The sequence below is a fragment of the Anser cygnoides genome, chromosome 1 (assembly GCF_040182565.1).
Source record: "Anser cygnoides isolate HZ-2024a breed goose chromosome 1, Taihu_goose_T2T_genome, whole genome shotgun sequence".
NCBI lineage: Eukaryota > Metazoa > Chordata > Aves > Anseriformes > Anatidae > Anser > Anser cygnoides.
Window position 1 is genome coordinate 58,989,293 of NC_089873.1, and position 23,238 is coordinate 59,012,530.

The 23,238-nt window shown below is 42.2% G+C and overlaps 1 protein-coding gene across 5 annotated transcripts; it reads right to left on the bottom strand.

The window, feature by feature from the left end:
- Positions 1-237: 237 nt before the first annotated feature.
- On the bottom strand, positions 238-21,947 carry C1H12orf75 (chromosome 1 C12orf75 homolog). Of its 5 annotated transcripts, none has more exons than XM_048053022.2 (6): positions 21,791-21,947; positions 14,527-14,551; positions 8,262-8,297; positions 7,131-7,210; positions 6,289-6,324; positions 238-4,941 (listed from the first exon to the last, which is right to left on the bottom strand). In XM_048053022.2, the coding sequence occupies exons 1-6, from the start codon at positions 21,831-21,833 to the stop codon at positions 4,910-4,912; spliced, it is 252 nt and encodes an 83-aa protein (XP_047908979.1). In that variant the 5' UTR covers positions 21,834-21,947; the 3' UTR covers positions 238-4,909. The 5 variants fall into 5 exon arrangements, with proteins under 5 accessions (XP_047908979.1, XP_047908928.1, XP_047909159.1 ...); XM_048052971.2 differs by having other exon boundaries at positions 238-4,944; positions 21,791-21,946; XM_048053202.2 differs by having other exon boundaries at positions 6,289-6,329; positions 21,791-21,946.
- Positions 21,948-23,238: the final 1,291 nt, after the last annotated feature.

Sequence of the window (23,238 nt, forward strand, 5' to 3'; positions counted from 1 at the left end):
AGCCAAAGCTTTGTTTCTAACTCTGCTTTGTTTTTCAGATTAAGCTCTTGTTTCTTTTCTGCATGTTCTATAATCTATTATTGTACTGTACCTGTTAATGATTTTTACATCTTGTGTATTTTCTCAGCCTACTAAGTTGTTTTTCAAACATGGTGTAAACTTCCAAAGCAACTAGAAGCTCAGGTCTGCATAGAGAGATGTAAGCAAACGGAACACAGTTTGAAAGAGAAGGTAGGATATTTATATATCCTAGTACCACACAAAAGGACATATAAGGTTCATGGACTTATTACGTTGGGCATAAAAAAAAAAAAAAAGAGAAGTCTACTTCTTGCTATATTTTCAACAGATGAGAATCACAGAGAAACGGAGCAGATACTTAATTAAACTATTTCCTTTTTTACGTCATTTTCAGTTCCTAACCTCCTTCTGCATCTATCTTTACTGCATAATAATATAATCCTCTTCCTCCCATGGACTTCTTCCTTTCTGGCACACTAAATCCATTTCATGCATGCTCCACCCCATGGTATCTTTCTCATTCTTTCCTCAGTACAGTTAAGCTAATGAGACTTGGTTTAAGAAGTTCCACTGTGCTTCATGGAATGATCAGTTTCACAGGCAGGGTCCTATCTTCACCTATAGGCACTTGCTCACGATCAGGTTAAGTGCTCATGTATACATGAGTTCCTACAGCGTGGGTAACAGCCATTCTAAACACTCACAGGCAGGTTTCTGCTGTCTGGTAAATATTCCTATGTTTGAAAACTCTAACATTACAGCAAAAATTGCCAGATCACGTAAAATGAAATTGCTCTTATTATGATTAATCTAAGTTATCTGCACGTTTGGTGTTAAAATAAAAGTTGAACCATTTAGCCCAGCCTCAAAAGATTTCCTGCAATACTGGCGCACCATTGCTTTGTGGAAAGTTTACAGAGCCATTATTTTCTTGGTATGTTTCTAAATGCATTGCAAAACAAAAATACTCCACAAATCACCCTCCTCCAGCATGTTCTCCACAAAGCCAATTCACCTGAAGTGCTCAAATTGCTGTCAATAGGAAGTGATGATGCTGTACTGCAAAACTCCAAGGAACTATAAGCAGATAAGAGCTTCTTTAGTGGGAACAGGCAATAGAGGAACTGTAGTAGCAGTCTGTAATAATTGTCACTTCTGATCACCATGGGAACAAAACAGAGGGCTACTTTGCAGAAAACAGATCTGTAGTGACTCACCAACTGCTTAGGAAGCATGATTATTGAGAATCACTAGACTTGTGTGGGTGAAAGAGAACAATATGCTAGTGAGTTACTAAAAAAACTAATGCCATTTCAACCATAACCTGATACAGCACAGACTCCTTTGCTAGAGATGTAGGATGAAATCAAGTAAATTAGTACTTCGTGTTTGCGTCCATTAGAGACAAACTTCAACTTTACGTTCTTCTGCAGCTTCAGCCTTGTGTTGACTCTGTTATGAGAGGATTTCACTCCTAGTGAATAAATCCTAACTGAGTTCTATGTAATGTTTTACACTGGGTTTTACCAGGTTGTCTGCAACCCTCTTAGTGATGGATCTAATGCTTGAGCAACACAGAAGTTTAAAGCCATGCCACATCCTCTGAACTACACTGCAACATGGATGGCACACACAGGATGGACAGCATCTCCACCTGGACCACCCAGATACTGAGAAGCTGAGTCCTTACAGCTAAGCCCCGGGTTCTGCATTAAGAAAAAAACAAAATAAATAAACTGTCTCATCAGTGTAATTCAAAGGAACAGATGTCTTCTAGGTGGAATAGTTTGCACAACAAGACCAAAATTTCCATCCAGTAAGAATCTGAACTGTTTTTAAGCTAATCACAAACTAGTTTCAATCCTATGCTTTAGTGGCATAGAATTTTTCAAGATTCAATTGTCTGAGCTGAGTTATGTGACTTCAAGCATAATATTTCCGAGCTGTCAAATAATCCCAAACTGGAGCATATGAGATTATAAAGCCTGAATCCACTGTCTTTGCTAAAGTATTTCCAGAGTGAAAAGATACTTTCTCAGCTTTGGCTGGAGAAAGAGTGACAACTGCAAAGGAAATAGTATCACAGCCCCAACATTTAAATGTCCCTTCTTAACAAATGGCAATTCAAGACACTTTGACAAAAAACAAAGTATATTCCTCAATAATAGCTCTGCCATTCAATGGCTTCTTGTGTTCTGTTTGCATTCTCACATTGAACCATCACTGAGTGCCTAAATATCTTCCAAGGATGCCATCAAATACACAGCTGTCATCTGGCATATAGGGTCTCTTTTATGTTCCTCCTCCTAACAGAAATATCCATAGATCGTACGTTTTGAAAGAGTTTACTCATTTCTCCATGAAATGTCATGTGCTCTTATTAGCAAAGGCTTAAGAAATGCTAGAGGCTCACCATAGAGGAATTTTGATGAACAGAAAATCAGTTCCCTAAGTGGAGTTTGGCCAAGACAGAATACATTGTCTTGTCATACAGTTTCTACAACTCCAGGTCCTTGAGAAAACAAAAGACAAGAGCCTGCAAATTTAAGACAAGGTCATGGCCCTAGCTCTTCAGTTTGATGAGTACAGCCCTGCATAAATGAATGCAGATCTATTGCAGAGGCTTCAGCCCATGATACTGAAACACTTGACAGTTGATCAGTAAGTTTTTGAGATGAAAAGATGCAGAGGAACAAAAATATTAAGAAAGAAACCACCATACCTCCCACACATTCAGGGGATGAATCATTAAGAAGCCAATTCTGTAATTTGCTCCTCATTTCTCTGCAACTCTGCACAGGAAAAATTAGGTGATGATGTAAAACAAGAAAAAGTACTTTGCAACTGTCCCAACACCAACTCCTAGGAGCTATTCATTAAAGATCACCACTTACTTTCCTCAGCCCACACATGGGGTTCAGATGTCAACAGTAGAACAAGTGCTATTTGAATTTAGCCCAGTCCCTCTTTTTGATGATTCTTCCCAGCAAGCAAAGGATAGAAGTGGACATAACTGGGGAGATTAGTAGTGTCTATCATCATCATTTTGAGCACTAGCTGAACTATGATGTATCCATCTTAGGACAACTGCTTTTTCGTGTTTTGCTTTTTCTTTTGGGAAAGGCAAACATGGTTAGGTCAGACATGGGCCTTACTGATTTCTGCTAAATAAATTTGTGCTGTTCAAACCATTTGTGGAACATGTAATGTGGAAACTATATCCTTATGCTATCGTAAGCAGGTGGGAAGCAAACCTACGTGTTTATTACCCAGTGGTATTTGAGTTCTCATTAATTTGGCTTGTAAGAACAAGAGTCTTCAAGTGTAATTTACAGACATTCATTCATACTGAGATATTTAATCTTCAAGTTAATTTCATCTTGGTTCTAGGTTGAAGGGGTCAAGTATGAGCTGCGTATTTGTCTTTCGGAGCTGGAGACTTGAAAGTGTTGATAGGCAAGAAGCAGTGTTCTGGAGAACAGCAGTAAATATTGCCACAAACACTTAAAAAGAGGGCAAGCATGGAGTACTTTTAAGTACTTCTTTTTACAGACCTCACACCATATAAACTACCACATATTTTAAAACTAGATGTGCAAGATACTGGAAATCACAGCCATTTGTTGTTTGTCTTAATAGATACTGGTGAAATGGGCAGGAATTTTAGGGTTCTCAGTGTTTCACTGCTTTATGTCTAAATTTTGCTTTTTCTTTTAATTTTAAGAGTGGTCACTGATCTACTGTAAAACATGAATATGGATTTTTTTTTAAGCGTATAACATCATGGCCTATTAAAAAGTTTGACTAAAGAATTATGTAAAATGCTTTAACAGTTTAAATACTTGTTCAGCTATATGGAAATGTACAATCTGTTTTATGTTTAGTGAGGAACCTGCAGTTGTTATAAATGTAACAAATTTTAAAGTGTCCCATCCATTACTTAATACAACAATTTGCTGAAGTAATAACCACACTCATTCTGTTACAATTTTCCATATTTGAGATGCTAGGAGATAAGTCAGGAACACAAAACTCAAATAGAGATCAAAACTCCCCTACATTTCAAGAGGACACCACACTGGAGTTTAGTTCAGTTATCTCTGACAATACCATCACTTCATCCTTATGCAAGGAAATGTTTCTGTAATATCACATAGAACGGAAGACAACATAATAGTTTGTTTCATTAGTATTTTTTTCCACGTAATGCTTTATAAAAGAGATAAAGCTGAAGAAAATAAAAACAGACATACATATTATGATGAAATACACTGTCCTTATTTAAATAAATTTCCTTGAGCATTATCTTTTTAAAAGGTGAAAATTAAACACTAATATTAATTTCACTGTATAAAAGTGATGGTAGCAATTATAAAGAGCCCAATGGTCTTACACTTATTTCATTCTAAAGTTTTCACAGCAAAAATAGTAAAATTTGCAATATTACCAAAAAGATGCAAACCTGTCAAATATATTACTCTGAAGTAAATTAACAATAAATTTATAGGAACCTACCATAGGAACTATTAAGTGGACAGGAGTAATGATTTTCTATATAAAATCTATCAAAAATTGCTGGAGAAAATATACGAAGCGTAGCTGATAGCTGATGAAATCTGCAATATGGCCACAGAGAAATAAGTTGCAGATCATCAAAGTTAGCTCTTGTGCAGAAACATCCACCATGAGTTCCTTAATTTCATTTTCACTGGAGAACAGCAGGAGGTTTCCATAATGCAACCATCATAGCAAACTGATTCAATGTTGTACTTTAAGCTTTACCCGTAGTTGGAACTTGCAACAGTTTAGATTTTTTGGTGCTCTGATCTGTTTTGCTCTCTGGAAGGCTATGTAAATACAAAAATCTTCAGCAGAAAGACAACTCTCGCTAAAGCACTGGCAAATGGTCTTTGCAGAAGACTGCTAAAAAAAAAAAAAGAAAAAGAAAAAGAAAAAGGGATGAACAGATTTAACTGAACTGGTAAAGCTATACAGTAACTCTATACATAAAGCATGAAATAGGTTTGTGGTAGAAGCTGATATTTGTGGCATATGCCCTCCAGACACACAAGCACATAAACTCTTGGAGTTCACAAGCCCCTTTGCAGGTTTAAAGGTGTTCATCTGTGCAAAGCTTTTGCAGCCTGAATCAGCAGCCACTCCCTGATCTTACAGCAATGAAGCCAAAATGCACTTTCAACTATTTTGAATAGAAAGAAAGAAAAAGAAGTCAAGAGATCAATTCCACCCAACCTCAGGCATTCAATTAAAGCACCTAAACAATTAATTCAGACTCCAGTCATCGACCATGAATGGAAAGCTTCAACCCCAAGAAAGTGCCTCGGCCTTGCTCAGATCAAGGGTGTCAATGTTCCCAGCTCAGACATCTCAGCTGGGTTACTGAAATTACGTGTGATGACCAACTGCATGTCTCCCTGTATATGAGTGCTCCTAGCAGAGCCCAGGGAGCTTTCACCATTCCCATGACTAAAAGCAACAAGTATAGCCATGTTCTGCTCTGCTGGCCCTGCATCCAGCACCGAGACCAGCCAGAACTGCTTCTGGTTCTTCATCTAAATTAGGAAACGTTTTTTCTTTCTATGGAAAGCGTTGGCAGCTTTATAATCCCCCCTCCCTACCAGCTAAACACTTGCCAATGTTTGTTCAGTTCACATTCTGAATGGAAGATTAGATTGTTTTGTTTTTCTTCAGGCACGAAGAAAAGAAAAAAAAACTTCTTTTAATTAATTAGTTGAAACTTTTATTCAGAAATAGAGCCTATCATTTTTCCCTGTCCTGTCACAGCCAGCAGAGAATGGAGCACTACAGATTCTCTCATAACTGGAAGAAAGCTCCAGTGTGTGACTTTGTGGGTGCCTCTCTTTGTTCATCAGAGTGGCCCCAAAATGGAGTATTCTGACTGCAAACTCTTTATTCCTGGGAAACGTTTTGTCTCGGTACTGCTGCAGGACCAGCTGTGGTGTGGTTGAAGGTGAGCACAAGGACATCTGATTTTTATTCATTCCCAAATGAGGTTATATGGGGCTCCCTTGCTTCACACTTCTCATCGAGAAGGTGACTTTACCCACTGTCTGATTTCTGTCTGCAGCACTGACACCCTGGTTTGGCCTTCAGAAGAGTTACGCTGCCGCTGAGAACGCCACCAGGCGATTCCCAGACCACCCCATATCTCAGGGAGTATCACCACCTGGTTTCTTTCCAACTAATACATCCCAAAGACATAATGTTAATTAAGCCATACCATACCTCCAGCTGTTTGGATCTTGCTGTGTTTATTTCCTTCTAATCTTAATCAGAAAACAAAAGGTAAAGATGGTTAAAACATTGTAACATATAACCAATTTAGAACATGGTTTAACAAAGCATGCGACAGAGGTACTACTGTTCCAAAGACAAATACTATTATTATGGTAACTAGTGTTATTTTTCTTCATTTTTTTGTTTTGCAGCACATTTTGGAAGCTCCAGTCAGTGACTTAGCTCTGTGGTGTACGTAAGTGACAGCGGCATTTTGTTGTATTAAATCTGAAAAATATTACACGATTTCATAAATATGTTTATGACTTGTCTTTAAGTACCTATAAAATGAATGTTTTTCCCACTGTTTAAAAACATAACATGGAAAAGAAACAGTTTGCACTGGGTTTCATATAAGAACAGAAATAAACCTGAAAGCAAGCACTTACTAACTGTTATTACTGGAATTCACCTCAATGCAAGTAAACACCTTCAAATCTAAAAATACTGCCAAGGCCCTGCAAGTGCATGTATCATAACCTCTTAATCCTAACAAGGTTTTGTTTTCTTTGAATTCTCACACCACTCAGAGCATGAAGAAGCTGTTCAGAAGACAATGTACTACTCTGGCAGCATCTGCTCTATGATCCTTCGACAAAAGTAGGTATGTTAGAACTTAAATAAATGGTAGCAATCACTTTGACGATTATAAATAGCCTCACAGCCTCAAGAGGGACCAAGGCTGGTTGGTCTGTCTGAAGTAATCATTGATTTTTAAAGGATAAATACATCTTGCTAGATAAAATTAAACTGAGAAAGCAGGAGAAATACAATACACAACCTTCCGATACCTTTCGGTGCAGCTTTCGTCTGACTGGAAACCATGGCAGCCGCATCTGATGGCAGACCAACATACACACCACCGTAGTTCCTGATTTGAGGGAAAAAAATTAAGAAACAACACAGCTTAATTGGAACACTTCTTCCTATAACATCAGTGTCACGCAATGACATTACAAAAACCATGCACGGTCAGAGAGGATGCACCTCTGCACAAGCATCCTTAGAAGAGCCCTCCTTTCCCACAGCTATGGGGGGAAAAAAACTCCTGAGGCTGGCTGTTACTTACAAGTGGGACCTAAGGCTGTGAAATGAGTATTTCATTCAAGTTCCCATTATTTTTCATTAAATTCCACCCGTCTTGTGACAATAAACCCCACCTGCACAGTTTTTCCTAGACACCAATTCCAGCAGACAGTCAGTCTGATAGCAGTGCCCCAATACTGAGACCGCTGAAGCAAGTCTCTTCAGACAATGCACACCAATTAAACAACACTTCCACCTCTCCTCATTAATAAACAGGATCTGCATCTCCCTCCTTAGGGCCACATGTGGAGAAGACTGTTAGTAGAAAGAAACATAATAGTATTTGGTATTTTCATGGCCCAACCTTCTCCCTCTCATACCCTTACAGAGTGTACTTTCTGGCTCTAAGACCTGTATGAAAAGCAGGGACTGACACAAGGGGGTGGAAAATGGGGGACTTAAAAATTTCTGCCATGCCTGGAGGTAGCTGCTCTGACCCATTAAGTACTAAACGAATCACATCCCTGGGGATCTGAGTTGATTTCTTGTGTGTTTGATGATGGAGTCACACTTCCCTTCAATTTCTAGCCCAGCGGAGAACTCCCACAGGTGCTAATGCCATCTGTGGCAGGGCCGGTGGGAAGGCAGAGGTCACTGGACATTATGGACCAGATCACCTACAACTGTGAGATAATGTGTTTGTCTTATTGCAAAGCTCCCTCCCCCAGCACACTAACAGGGTGGAGCACTATCATCTATTTGGGGTTCTACCTGAGATTTCCTACTCTTTTCTTTGCTCTGATGACATTGGTGGGGCTTAGGAGGAAAAGAAGGATGTACAGCCAGCAGCAAAACTTAGTGCAATCAATTCCAAATTAAGCCAGTACAGGACCTACCTCCTTTTGTCATCATCTGATACAGATTCTTCTGCTCTGTAACACCAAAAGATATAGAGCACATTAGCATACAGCTTCTTTCAGATATTCTGTCACCATCTGGGTAGATTCAGGGGCAAAGGAAGAAGGGGATTATTAGTGATCCCAGCTTAATTCAGATCATCCACATTTCAATAAAGCACTCACAAAGGAAAAAAAAATAGTGACAATTTTCCAATCTATTGTATGGAAGAAAGAAAAGGATTGAGAACAGATGCAGCTTACTTTCCACAGCCCCCTCCAGTGATGCCTGAAAGTAGGCTTGGGAGCTGAAAGCTGGTAGATTAGCATCTTTCCTGAGTGAAAGGATGTTGTTCCCAACATTGTTCCACGTATAACAGGAACATAAAGGCTCCATGCATAACAGAAACAAGCCTTGGCTGTTCTTCCACCAATAGAGGACTGGAAGGGACTGGCCATCCATGCTGGCATGGGAATGAGGATGAAGAAAGAGAAACTTTCACAGCAGCTGTGCCAAAATGTGCTACAGAACCTCTATGTTAAGTGAGGTACTGCTACTACTGAAGTCAGAGTTGTTTGCAAATCAAACAACTGTTACTAATCCTTTGTAATGGACAATTACTTCTCTTCTACCCTTAGATTAAAATGAATAGGGAGTCACTAAGGTTTGACTTCCCCTGCTTGAAATACTGTCCAGTGTAGCTGAACCAGCACAGGGCATAAAGTAATCAGCACTGATATGAAGGCACATGTGGTAAAAAGATAAAAATGGTATTGTTACTACCCGTGGGTATAGTGCCTGTGCTGTGCTCTTGGTCTGTGCCCCAGCACCAGCCTTCACCCAAACCACCCACCCGCCTTTGATTAAATATTTGGACTTTGAGCTCTGCTGCATGCATGGCTGGGTATGGATCAGGGCAGCTGCTGCTCTTTAGCTTGACTTGCAACCTATCAACCTAGCAATAAAAAGAGAGGCAAAGCAACTTGAGTGCTGTCAAATCCACAGACATCCTGCACTCCTTCCCTACAGCGGGGGTAATGGTGACACCTGCCCAACCTTACCACAGCTGCGGCCGCAGCAGGGAAAGGCTGCAAACAGGGAAGGGAGCACCATGACACAAGGAGGGCTCTGCTGTGCAAATGCTCGTGCATGGGTTGTTCACCTGGATACTGTCACCTGGATATCCCCAGCTAGGGACCAATTGCCTGAACTATGTGGGCAATGAAAAGATGCTCCCCACCATCAGCTGAGCCATGAATTTCTGGTTTGCTCCCCATGCAACAAAACTGAGAGCTGGCCTTTACCCAGCCTTAGGGCTAAATCTATACTGTAGCTGTGAAAGGTTTTTCTGAACTATGACATTGAACAATAACGTATGACATTTCTTATAGGAATTTATTTGTTCTGAAAGATACGTGTGCCTACTGTTTAATAATCGGGACTGTATGCCATTACTGACCCCTGAAGTCAAGGGGGCTTTTGCCCAAAGTGTCGAGAGCTGGTAGCAAGACACAACCTTAAATGCAGGGAGATGGCTCTTAGACCTCAGTCAGCACTCTCCTGGGCAGATAGCAAGCACCTTAAAAATACTGCTACAAATTGGAGATAATTTCACACATCTTCTTTCTAAGCAGCAGAACATTATAAACTATCCTTTATGCATCAGCACAGCAGATATGGTTATACCAGTCCTTAAACAGCAGAGGTTTGCGGTAAATCTAAGAACACTACGTTTTCCTAAAAGATATTCACACAGGGCATACCACTGCCTGGGGTGAGCCTCCTTGTCTGCTGTCTTTGCTTGTGTCTTATCACTCAAGAGGCACTGAGCAATAAACTCCTTATTCTCTGGTCTTCCTGCCACTCCTGTTTGGAGGAGCAAGTGCCACCTCAGAAGGCATTGCCCATCCCCTCTGCCACCACGTGGCCTCAGTCACTCAGCCATCTTGTAAGCAGCAGGAGAGAAAAAACGTACAGACCCCTTTCCTTGAGGGCTGCGAAGATGCTTTATCCTAGTATGGGCCAGTTGCAGCAGAAGAAATAGAAAAGAATGTGTATATCAATGGGTAGGAATGAGATGTATATTTTTAGTAAAAAAAATAATAAAATGACAGCACTTTAAGAAAGGGACCTTGGGTGACAGAAGATCACAAACAATCATTTCTGTTGAACCAACCAAACATGTCACAGGATTGATTTTCTCATACAACTGGAAACGTTTTCTATAATCCAGATTAACCATTATCCAGAGAAAAGAATCCTTTAAAAGCACTGATAACTTCATGAACAGTTCAAAGCCACTAAAATGGAGTTGTAAGAATAATAATCAATATTGTCCAACAGGAAATTAATGTCAATGTTTAAAAAAAGCCTCTACTAGGCAACAGGACTATTTTGTTCTGTTCTAGCAGTGTTCTGTAACGGGGCATCACTGGGCCATTACTGTCATTCTCTCACCAAAACAAATTATCCAGGTCTATCATTAGGCAGGCTAGGTTTTTTTTAAACATTTTGCTTTCCTCCTTTCCTCTTAATAGCTACAAATCAAAGTCTAATTTTACAATCCCTTTTCCCTTAAATGCTCAATAGCAAATAGTCTGGGATTGAGCAGGCCACAGCTCTTGGGCTGAGTTACGACTGGGTGCAATCGGTCATATTGCTGCTGGGAGAGAAGGAGGGAACAGAGAGGAGGAATGTGGAAGCGTGAGAGGAGAAGAACAAAAAATTCTGGTGGTGACGTTGAAGGAAGAAGCCATTTTCCATCTTTCTGAGGACTCATTTCTAAGTAGCAGGGGAAAGAGAGCTGCTCCAATGTATACATTACACATTTTTGTGCATCTCTTGCCTTCACACACTGTGGTCTGTAGTTTAAGGCACCATTTCAAGAAGTGCCCACTGATTTCACATGTTCAAATTTCGAGGTGCCAGCTGAGGCAGATGGACCACTGCTGCTTCTGTGCTCACACTTCATGAACAGAGGTGGCCCCGGGGAGCTGCACTGCAACGGTGACACTTGACTGTGTGGAAATGAGAATGGAAGGAAGATCCTTTGGTTTGGGCAGTGCTCTGATCGCCACGTCTCCCAGACTCACAGAGGATGCAGGAGTTCAGCACAACCTCTCCTTCTCTCTCCCACGACCTGTCCCTCTAATGAGTCTCTAGTTTCCTCTTAGAGAAGAAAGCACAAAATATAAATTTTAAATATCTCTCTTTGCATCAAAGAGCCTCCACTTACAGTGTTCTCCAGGAACAGCAAGCTATGATAAGCCTTTCTGCCCCAGGAATGGATGGCAAAAGGAACTAAACAGGCTGGACCAGACAGCCTGATGCGCTTTGCACTGATCTGCTGCAGTGTCACTGCATCTGCTCTCAGATGCCGTTGACATCTACTGCAAAGGAACTGAGATCACATTTTTCAGCAGGTGGCGTAGGTGGAGTCCTGTAGCTGGTAGGCAGATTTAATAGCAAATCCCTATAACAGCATCTATTTTCGGCTAGAAGAAATGTTTCTTTTGGTAAGGATTTGTCTGTCCCAGGAGGGTTCCAGTCACCCTCTTAAGTCTGAAAAATATTCTTAGTTCTCCAGCTGTCAGTTTTTACATCCATCAGTCCTATGCCCATTTGATGGCAAAAAAGCTGCCATTTTTCACATAATCTTTTAAATATCAAATGACAGGCATTCACATTAATTCACTCCATCCACATTTTTCTTATCTCAGTTTTTATGACTTTGTTCGTGTTGAACTCTGGCATTATACAGGCTCCTTCTAGCAGTACTCAGTAGTCCCGCCAGAAATAATTCATTAAACTTTGCACAAGCAACAGATTTCGTCACCTTAGTTTCACAGTCTTTCTTGGGACCAAGGGACTGTCATTTGTATTTGATGGATTTCTTCCCAATATTTTGAAACAGTTTTGAATTGTGTCCTTTCCTTCCTACTGCTATTAATCTTCTTCCGAACCCAGGCACATTCTGAATACAATAGGCATTGCATTAGTCTGTAGTACATACTTTACCCCTCTTATATCCAAACTTTCCCAGTTACCACAGTGTACTTGTTTTAGTATGTCAGTTGGCTGAAGCTGGGTGACAGGTTTTTGAGGGCTGGAGTATACAGGAAGAGATCACATTCCCAGATCATACACCCTTTTTGTCGTTGCGCAGACCTCAACCTCAGAGCACTTTGCATAGGAAGACCGTACCACCGTTGCCAGTTTACTAGTGGAGCAACTCAAGTCTCAGAGGGCAAAAAAGCTTCTCTGTAGTTACCTGGGAGGGCTCTGAGCAGGATCCAGTCCTCCCTCAATCCACCTGGCTCCTGGAGTTGTAATGAATCGCCATCAGGGAACAAGAAATCCTTTGAATTAAAATAACTGGATCCTGTACTGAAGAGTATGATGCAAGTGAGCACACGATCGCTTTTCTCAACCACAGCCGATATGACTAAAATAGCTTTTTTCTGGTTTTTTACTTCCTTTGAAAAAATCTGCTGCTAAATATTAGGATGATTGATCTAGGGCTTTTCTGGTCATCACTGCTGTTTCTCCCTCATTAGAAACACAGATCTGTTAATGTCTGACTAGAAGGCTCAATCATGCTATTACTCACACGGGTTGTTCGGCTGGCTCCACTGTACTTATCAGAATGAGTAATGGTTCCGGGACTGACCCCTTCCCCTTGTTGAAGTCTGCACTAGTAATTAGTTTTTTCTAAGCTATCTTGATACTTTTCTGAAACATGACAGAGGATCTATCGCTAATAAGTAGTATTTTCCCAGCTTAAGTCTTGAAGTCCCAGCCCTACAAGCATTTCTGCACATAAAAACACAGATCTACATGTGCTGACACATTCAGGCACAGAAACATGCCTACTACATTCTTAATTGAACGGTGCTTGTGATTTTGAAGTTTAAAATTACCAAAGAGCAAAGAAACAAATGCAGTTCTAAGTCAGTCACTTAAATTATCTCAATTGCCTGGACAATATAAGACGACCCTAATATAAATTGAAAATGGTGGTTTTGTTTATCTAAGAGTACTGAGGGCATGGGTGCTGCAGGCTATATCAAGAGGAGGTTCCTCATAAGCTTGCCTTCTGTAATTTATTTATTGTCTGAGACTGTAAATCCAGAAAACAGATTACATGGGTAATAGATCTCAAGAGTATCTGTGACAACAGGACTCATCCGCCAAGCAAGACCTGTCTTTAGTTCTCAGCCACGCTCTGTAATAGCAAGGACAAGCCTGTTGTTACGCTCTTCTCTCCCCACATTTATCTGACTTGACAGCCCTTATTTCTGCTCCAGGTTTCTTCCGACTAATTAAGAGTAGTTGTTTTAAATGAAGTAAATAAAACCGAAGAACATCCTTATTGCATAATATGAAAATATTTACCCGGTCCCTAAGGCTCAAACTCTAGTGGCAAATAACAATTATATGAAAAAGAAGGCAAGACCTCGGGATGACTTCTTTAATGTTTCCTTTGATAGGGAAATAGATTTATAGCTGAATAAAGCTGCTCCTGCAAATTTTTGCATCAGCAAATGAAAAATGGGTTGACAAAGGCTGATCTTTTGTTGCTGTTTTTCTGTAAACCAGAAGTTGGTGAGAGGCAGCAGGACAACAGAGGTTCAGGCCTTCCACGTTTGGAGAAAAACAGGATGGGTAGGGCTGCCCACTGCTCCTCAACATCAAAGATAAGGGACAGAAAAAGGAGCTGATAGATATTATCTTCAATGTGGAAAAGGTAAGGGTCATAACCTTCACTAGCTAAAGATCTCATCTGCAGCTAAATAGGGAAGGTTGGTGTTTTCTAAAGGAAGTCTGGATGGATTACTAGGTCTCTGGCAAAGAGGGGAGTTTTGCTTGAGTGGCTCATTAAATCTCTCACAGGGCATGGTGGAAATTTATGTGGTCACTTCATACAATAGCATGCCCTTTGGAGAAAGCTGTACTGGTATATGACAGGGAAGAATAGTCTGAAGTAAACATGACCACCTCTGGAAGACAACTCTCTCAACAGAGGCTAAGAAAAGAGATTTCTGCTAGAGAAATAAAAGGGGAAGGAATCTGCAGAATAATAAACAAGACGTGAGGTTGTTTTGAGGAGATGGAAGCTGTCACTAAAGACAATAAGCATCTGGTGCTGTTGATTGCATATCAGGAGCCAGATGAATCATTACAATGACTAAATCCAGTATAAGGCTAGTAGGACTGAAGATAAGTCCATGGTTACATGTTTGAAAAGGTAGCGCAAGTACTTACACATCTTTAGTAGTCCCTGTGGCACCTAGAATGGAAAAAAAAAGTGTATGTTTACAAGATAATGGCATAATCCTGAAACAAACTGATAGTACAGTAAACGTTTTTCTGCCTTTCTGTCCTAAACAACTTCTTTACATGTGCTGTAAAAGAGGCAGATATAGCAACAGGCATCTTCTATTGTCAGAGAACAGATTTCTCATGATTATCTAGTTTATCCTTAATGATTATCTGTATTAGCCCTTAAGTCTGTCATACTTACACCTGGGCCAGATTCTCAGAGGGTGAAATGATGGTGCAGTGGACCAGTGCCCAGCTGCAGTCACTCAGGATGAGAGCAACATAACATTCATCTTCCTGATTTTTTTTATGCTTCACTTTGCTCAGTCCTCTGGTGGTTTTGTCTGTTACAAACTGGCCGCAGCTAACCAAGCAGTTACTCCCAAATGCCTGTTAATTTTGTGCACATGCCATTTGATCCAGTTGTAGATTTGGCACTACGTGTGTAAACGCTGCTCCATTCTTCTTGTCAGATAAACAAGGTTTTATAAAACAACTAGACAGAAATAATATAAACATTGGGACACCATCCATCCAAAGCCCCAGACATCTAAATAGATCAACCACCCCTTAATTCATCTTGCTATTTAACAAAAAAAGCAAAAAGACAAAAGCTACATCTAGGCTGCCTGATTTCAGTGATTGATTTTTTGGTGACTCAGATGCTTCTTGCTGGGAGAGGAACATGCACTCAAGTACGAACTCCTTCCTGTTCCTCCCAAGTTATTAATGACACGTTGCTATTGCTGGTATGTCGTTCAGCTGAGTAACCAGCAAATTATCCCTTCTATTAATTACACAGGCTAGGGTAGACAGAGAACCTTTCACTTCTCTTCTTCCCTTTCCTCTCAGTATTTAGCTGGAAGAGACTATCCGAGCTCACTCTGAAGAAACTACAGTTGCCAATCTAGAAGATTTTTATGGGTTTAGAGGTATTTTTTTTTCCAGCCATGGTGTTTCATTTCTTGGAAAACTTTATTTTTGCTGCTGAAAAATATCCTTGAAGAGCAAACATCCTTCATTGCACTCTGATGTATGAGAGTATGCCTTCCCTGACCTGATTTTAAACCCAGGGAGGAAGAGACAGTCCTGCAAGGCCTTTCAGCAGTACCTACCTGAATGGACAGCTTGAATTGCAGGAAACTTCTCTTTATAGCTAACTCTTGAGCATAATTTCATTCCCGGTTCCTATTACTTGACCATCCCTCCTTTTCCCAGCAACAACAGACTCATCTTGTATGACCATACACATTTCTTTTGTTGGCATTGATTGCAGAGTCAGCAAAATCTCAGTAGAGCTATATGTATCAAAGGTACTCTTCATTAAGCTGGAAGCACTATGCATGATAAGCTCAGGCCTGAGCTCTCACACTTCATTCTACCAGACAGCCTTCTGAGAATTTTTGGCTCTAGAAGCACATCTACATGATACTATCTGTAAACCCTCCAAATTAATTGTGACCAGATGGGCAGTTTGCATTGCAAACCTCAATCTCAGCTGAGGTGGGAAGATGTCTTCTGCTACCCAGGCTAGTTCGTTCAGAGTTAGCTCAGCTATGTATCTTCAGGGCACCACCCTGGGCATCCAGACAGAGCCCAGCCATCAGCAGCAGCTCACATGTTGAAAAGTCTAGACCCATTGCTATAGCTAGCAGGATTTATTTATTTTTTTTTTCAGAAGAAACCATTCTTGTGTTCTGCATCAGAACCACAACTTTCTCATTTTCTCACCTCAACCTAAGCTCACTGCAAACAAACCCGATTTCTCCAAAAAGGTTCAGAGCCCTTTGTGAAGCCTCTGCTGAGCCTTTGTTGAGTCTGAGCCAGGGCTCTCAGCACTTTGGGTCTTGGTTTAAAAATTTTATAACACCTTCTGTGCAGGAAGTATACCAAAAGTGTTTGATAAGCAAACTGAAACCTTAACTGGGCGGAAAGAACTGCATGTCTACAGGACAGCTGCAATTCTGTATGGAGATAGTCAGGTTTCAGTCAACTGCCAAACACACTTCAATGCCATGCCCTTGTTTGATGCCATGCTCACGTTCAGTGCAGTACCCATGTGCTAAGTGTGCTGCCCACAGCAAACTGCAGTACTCTGCACAGGAACAAGCTCTGGACACAGGGCTGCACTCATCCTAAGACATCTACCTGGCAGGCAGACCTTACGAGCATGCTGGGACAGGAGCTGTCTCTCAGACTGATCAGCTTGGTCTTCATGTAGAGCCACATGGCTGTGAATGTGTTTGAGAACAGAGGTGTGCCCCTAGCACTCCCAATTTGCAGCACTCGTTTCCTTTGACATTAGGGGGGTGTACCACAGCAGAAATTCATTGCAACTTTTTGAAATGCACCTCACACAGAAACACAATGAACTAAGCATGATGAAAACAAAATCACTTTTTAAAAGATCATTTTTATTGGCTTGTTTCCTATTGTTTTTATAAGCACAAAGAATTAGGTTATCCTCACTACCATTGATGGGATTCCATCACGCTTTCAGTAGGGTTATTTCTCACTTTCACTAGCAAAAGTGAAACAAGAACTTAGTCCAAATTCAGTTGGGTTCCACTGAAGTATCTGATATAGACCTGAAAGTGGTTCCAGTTCACAAAGCCGTTTTCTTGCTGGAAGTGCTATGAGCTTAGGAATGAACATTAACTCAGCCCATAACTATCTCTACGTAAAAACTAATAAGATTTCTTCATTAGGGAGAACACCCCTTACATACAGCTTTTTATTTTGTAATGGATCCAATAACATCACAGTTTATACAGACTTGTGTTTGTTTTCAAAGTCCAGCCCACTCACCCTCACTGCTGTTACTTCACTGATATGTTTCTCTAACTCTTCCATGTTTAGTAACCAAGACATTATTTTATAGCTTCTCAAGTTCCTCCTGCCAGAAGTTCAGCAAAAGTACCTTGCTTACTATCAGTTCCCAAACAGTGCATAGCTATTTCACAGCTGCAAAACTTAGTGCTCTTGTAGTCATGATGTTATAAAAATACGACTTGAAAAAAGCCTTTTTTGAAAGGCTATTCATTTTTCCAACTACATCAGCTTGGTCTAAAAAAAGGTAGCACTTGACCCCACAAACCTTGTCTAATAGACTACTGCTGGTTTGGGCCCCCCAAGGCTGTTTTTGCAACGTGGCTACTGGGTAAGCTCTAAGTAGAGGCAATAGCAGTGAAGAGAGCTGAACCCTCTCTGGTATCCTGCTGGGAAGACTTGGAACCTGAGGAATTGCAACAGGCACCACATTTCTTCCCTGGCAGAACTCTAAATGATATAGCTGAACTCTGTAGACTGCCTAGCCTTATTCCACCCACTTCTCTAGGAACTTCCCAAGCCTGTCTAATCACAGATATAGACTGGGGGTAGCCAGAATAATAACAAATAAAGAAGTACTGAGTTGACCCCTCTGCTTATACATCTACCAGTAAGACCATGGGTGCATTTTAGCACTTCACAGCTGCAGGAAGAGGAGGAGGAATGCAGCCTGCAGAATAAACGAGGCACATTCACACATTCATCACTCTCAACACGAGTGATTACAGGAGAAAAACATTTTGTCTAGAATGGTGGAGCTGGGATCCCTCACAAAACATAACGTTAAAACAGTCACAAAAGAAGAAGGACAAATACGTATCATCACAAAGCATCTTCCATTCAGTGAGAGGGGGTCTGCACTTTCAAAACAAAAGCAGCTTGTTACTTGTATCCCTGCAGAATTTCAGTAATTGCAGGACAAATGCAAAAATGTTTGAGAGAAACTGATAGTCACAAAGTATGTTGCTCTATACTGAGGCATGCATCATGACCAAATGTGGAAGACAAAAAAAAAAAATCAGAAAAACAGAAGAAGGATGAGAGGCAACCACTTACATCAATAAAAACATGGATGCAAAAAATGCCAACATCTAGCTTTAGAGCAGACTATGAATGATTTTCCTATTAATTTCTAATCAACATTTTCATACAATATTTTCTTGCAAATACTCCAAATGGTAATAAGAATCAAATTTAAAAAAAAATAAAATTACATGTACACGTATATAACACAAGATTACATATGAGTTTTCTATTGTTTTTTCCCTTCTCATTGGCTCTAAAAACCACAAACATGGAACCAATTCCTAACTTCAATGGAGTTATGCTAGATCTAACTCAGTGTAACTGAGGGTAGAATTAAATCAATGTACCTGAAATCAATTACTTCAACTCATCAGTTGGCAGTTTGGTACACAGACATGACCTGATCAAACATTAATTTCAAAAATTGCTTTAAATAGAATGGCAGAGGGGTTTCCTGGGTATTCCACCAATCTGAAGTTAGTAAGTCTCTATAAACTTGGTGTGAAAGTTCTCCTTCATTGTAATTTGGCAGTATTTTAAGCTTCCCACAGAGTAACAGCTTGTCTGTATATTTAAATCAAGGCTAGACTGCCAGCCTCCACTGAGTACCATAATTTAAGGCGCTGTCATTGCTACTACAATTGATATAGAAAGAAGGAGGCAGTTAAAAAATTGTTAGTGAAGCAACACTAGAATGAAGGGAAATGCCTTAGCCCAGAAAAGAAGGAAATTAATGTGTAAGGGCATGGGTTTTTTTTAAAGACCAAAAAAGAAGAGCTCCTTTGGAGTTTCTGAAACATCAGGAAATAACATGAAAGAAGGATATATGAGACAACAAAACATCAGGAAAATAGCAATTTGCTAACAAAATTGTTATGTGCTAATAAAAACTTTAATGGGATTTTTTCAAATAAATGTAATCCATAGCTAACATTTAAAACAGCTGGTGGTTATAAGAAGGATATGTTTGCATCAGTTTGCTCAGATAACACAAGTCACCGTTTCTCAGCTGAGGAGCCTTTAGGCCTCAAATCCTTTTGTCTGTTGCTCTGGAAGGAAAAGCTGGGCTCTGTCAATTATATTGGTATTCTGGAGTGCTGCACCACAGACAGAAATGCTATTCTAGATCATGTCTATTAGTTTAGGTCTTGCAGACCATAGGGCTGATAGCTCCTCTGATGTCAGTCCAGCCATGCAACAGAAGATAATATCATTAGCTGAACTATCATTATATACGTGTCTGTTTAGGAAAAATCTCGTCAGGCTAAAACAGAAATTTTACCAGAGGAAGAAAATGGGGAGTAGCATAACCCATGTCTACTCTGTTCTGTGAAGTATGCTATAATATTATCCTTAGTCATATAATATGACAGAGTGTTACAGGTTAATTATATGTTATGCACCTCCAGCTTTGACATTACTGACTGTAGAATAGTCATAACTTCACCATTGAAGACGTAGTCATGCTGTGCAAGCCACAAAACTAATTTGTATTCATGCTGTACTCGTGTCTTTTGGTAAGATGTTGAGAACTAGACTTTTCTTAAAAGCTCTAGAATTTGGATTAAAAATGATACATCTTCCCCTACATAAAATTACTTTAGTTTTACAGACTCGCTATGTAAGGACTGCTAAACTGAAGAAAAAATTAACTAGTAGATGGTGAACTTAATTCTACTACCAGATGTTGGTGACTGTAACACCACAGACTGTGCAGCCATTCCTGACTTACCCTGGTGAAACTGGGAGCAGACCTGGACCTCTCAGACCTATACTTGCTTTGGAAAGGTCTATCAGTGTAACAGTAAAAATTACAGTATACTGAATGTGGATTTTACACGGCATTGTTATTTTAGCCTATGCTAAACTACTGGAGACCTATGGACTATTTCTAAAGAGTATGCGAGAGGTTGCCATGAAATACAAGCTGAAGTATTTTGTGAGTAACAGCACAGGCAAGAAGAATTACCAAAGGGGCTGTACTTTCACTGAAAATCTTTTAAGAAGCCAACACCTGTTGAAAATAGCTGCCTTTAAAGCAGCTGTAGACATGTTTATTTAAACCAACAAACTTTTAGCTCAGAGTAACTCACTAAACACCACCATGGTCAGAGTTAGCCTATTCAGCATTCACCTGTTGGTGCCCTGTTAGGAGCGTTATGCGGTGGCCAGGCCAACGGTGCCGGAGACGCTATCACAAAGTGACTAATAACCAGCCCAAAATGAGTATTTTCCTCTGAGCTGCTCTGACAGTTGCTCTGGTGCTTTTACCCAGCAAACAAATGTGGGATGTGAACAAGCATCGTCCCTGCTATGAAGCTACAGTGGACGAGCTGGGAAACAACTTCCAGTCATGGCAATGCAGGAACCAACTAGCAGGAGAGAAGTAACACGTTTGCAAATGTGACAGCCCTGACAAGAGTGCTGGAAGGTCATGCCTCAAGAGAGGCTTCCGATACATACATGATACCTCATTTATCAGCATTTAACAGCAACCAAGTAAACAATAACAGCAGAAAAGCCTCCCCCTGTGAGCACAAAGCGCGGGGTTCAGGGAGAACAGCAGCACACCACACAAGCCTACAACTTGCAGGAGTCACTGCCGCTCACGCTCAGAGACGTGTCGGTGCCACACATCGGCCCTACCATCACCCAAGGCACACCACAGCTCTGTCAGAGCAAGTCAACGCGGCAAGAGGCTGAGACCCAGCAGGTCTCCCTGGCCTGGCCGCTATTTGGCTGTGCATTGTCAGGAGGTTACGGATTTAATAAATACAGCTGAGAGACTTAAGGCAGGAATTTAATTAGGCAGCACTGTTTGCCAGGTGCAGTCAGGATGAAAAACGAGTTATAAATGCTCGTATTTGTAATTATACGGCGTATGCCCACTATTATTTCCATACATTTTCCCTTCTGCGGGGGCAGGACGAAGAGCCGCGCCGCCTGCCCAGCTCTCCCCTCCCTTTTAGACGGGGGGGAAGGAGCGGGGTCGACCGGAGGGCCCGGCCAGGGGCACCCACACCCCGACGGGCACAGAACCTCGGGCTCGCCACGTCCCCGGCCCCTCGGGCGGGCAGAGGGGGCACGAAACCACTTCCCAAGGGGCACAAGTGGCCTCACAGGGAACCAAAGGGGGACAGGGCTGGCAGCCCCGGACCCTCACGGTCGCGGCGCTGACCCTAAAACCCGCGGTGCCCTCGGCGGGGCACACCGCCCCCATCCCCGGGGGGAGGCGGATGGCGGCCGGCAGCGCAGGATGCTCCCGGCCGGGGCAGCCCCCACCCCACAGCCGGCTTGGGGGGCGCCTTCCCCGCCCGTCCCCGGCCCCCCGACCCCCGCGCCGCCCCCCTACCTCGCCCGCCCGCGCCGCCGGCCGTGGAGTTGCCGCAGCCCATGGGCGCCGCCCGGAGCGGTGCGGAGCGGAGCGGTGCGGAGCTGAGCGGCGACGGGAGGCAGCCGGCGGCGGGCGGAGCCGGGGGGGAGATAAAGCCGCGGGGACCCCTCCTCCTCCTCCTCCTCTTCTCCTCCTCCTCCTCCTCCTACTCCTCCTACTCTCCCCACCCATCGCCCGGGAAACAGCCGGCCCCTGCGCCGCGCATCCCCGAGGAAATCCCTCTCGCACCTCGCCGGCTGGACCCGCGTCCCCCCGAGGATCCTAAGCCCCGGTGCGGTTCCCCACAAGGGTGCGGGGACCCCGAGGGCTCCCCCCCACGCGTGCCCCGAGCGGGGGGCTCAGCGACGGCCGCCCCTGGGACCCCCGGGTGGGCCCGGTGCAGCCACGGGCCGGGGGGGGCCGAGACCCCACTGCCCTCGGGGGGCAACTTCACGCAGGCGTCCGCCGGTTCCTCTCGGTGCTCCTCGTGGAATCACAGAATCATTGAGGTTGGAAGAGACCTTCAAGATCATCTGGTCTTCCTGCAGGAACGCCCCGCTGACCCCGGAGACCCACCGGGTTGGTAGAGCTACGGATTCACGTTTACCGATTCCTGCCAAGAGCACTGAGAAGATGAGTTTGCAAAGTCTGCAAGCAAGCTTTTTTATTTAAAATGTACACTGTTCCTCCCAAAGAATTGGAAGTTTCTTCTAATCCGGACCTTTCTTCCGCACAGAGCACTAAAGTATCTCCAAGCCTTGCTTAGGTACTCTTGCTCAGGATTTCCAAATGACCAGAGAGCCAAAACCCAATGGAGACAACCACAAATACTCTAGCTAGATAGACATGACTGCTGCAATAAATGTGTTTAAGGACATAGAAAAAAAAACCTCTTAGGAGTGCCATATCAACGCCACAAGCATCACAAATTTCTAATGACTGATAACTGTCTTTGCTACAAGAGAATCAGATAGCAAACATTGTTGCTTTATCTTTCAGTCTGTTCAGAGCAGAGAAAGAAAGACATCACAATTTTCTTTTGTATTTCCCAACAAGCACATTAAGAACAAGCAGCTCCATACACAGCAGAGTCAATAATGTCGAGTCTCCTACAGATTTATGCCCTGGGGTCTCTTCATGAGGTCCCTCATGTCTACCCAGCAGTGAGCAGACCTTGGAGCAGGGTGGGCATTTTTAAGTTCTCCCTCCCCTGGCTGGCCACCTATTTCCATCACATCTGCAGAAACTCAGCATCTTCAAGGTCTTTGCCTGTCCCTCCTGATAAAATGAAAGTGAACAATCAGTTCCAAATTTAATAAAGCAGAGCTAATGGGCACATGTGCACAGCCATAGAACTCCTTCACCACCAGGAGCCCCAGGCACACAGGCATAGATCTTGCTTCAGCAAGAATCTCCCATAGGCACAT

Bases quoted from the DNA above. Each gene is read 5' to 3' on its own strand.
- C1H12orf75 (XM_048052920.2), bottom strand. From the start codon at position 21,833: ATGGGCTGCGGCAACTCCACGGCCGGCGGCGCGGGCGGGCGAG. The intron at 8,298-14,526 runs GTAAGTACTTGC...TTGGTGTTACAG, and splicing joins ACAGGGACTACTAAAGATGT to AGCAGAAGAATCTGTATCAG. The intron at 7,211-8,261 runs GTAGGTCCTGTA...CCCTCAAATCAG, and splicing joins TCAGATGATGACAAAAGGAG to GAACTACGGTGGTGTGTATG.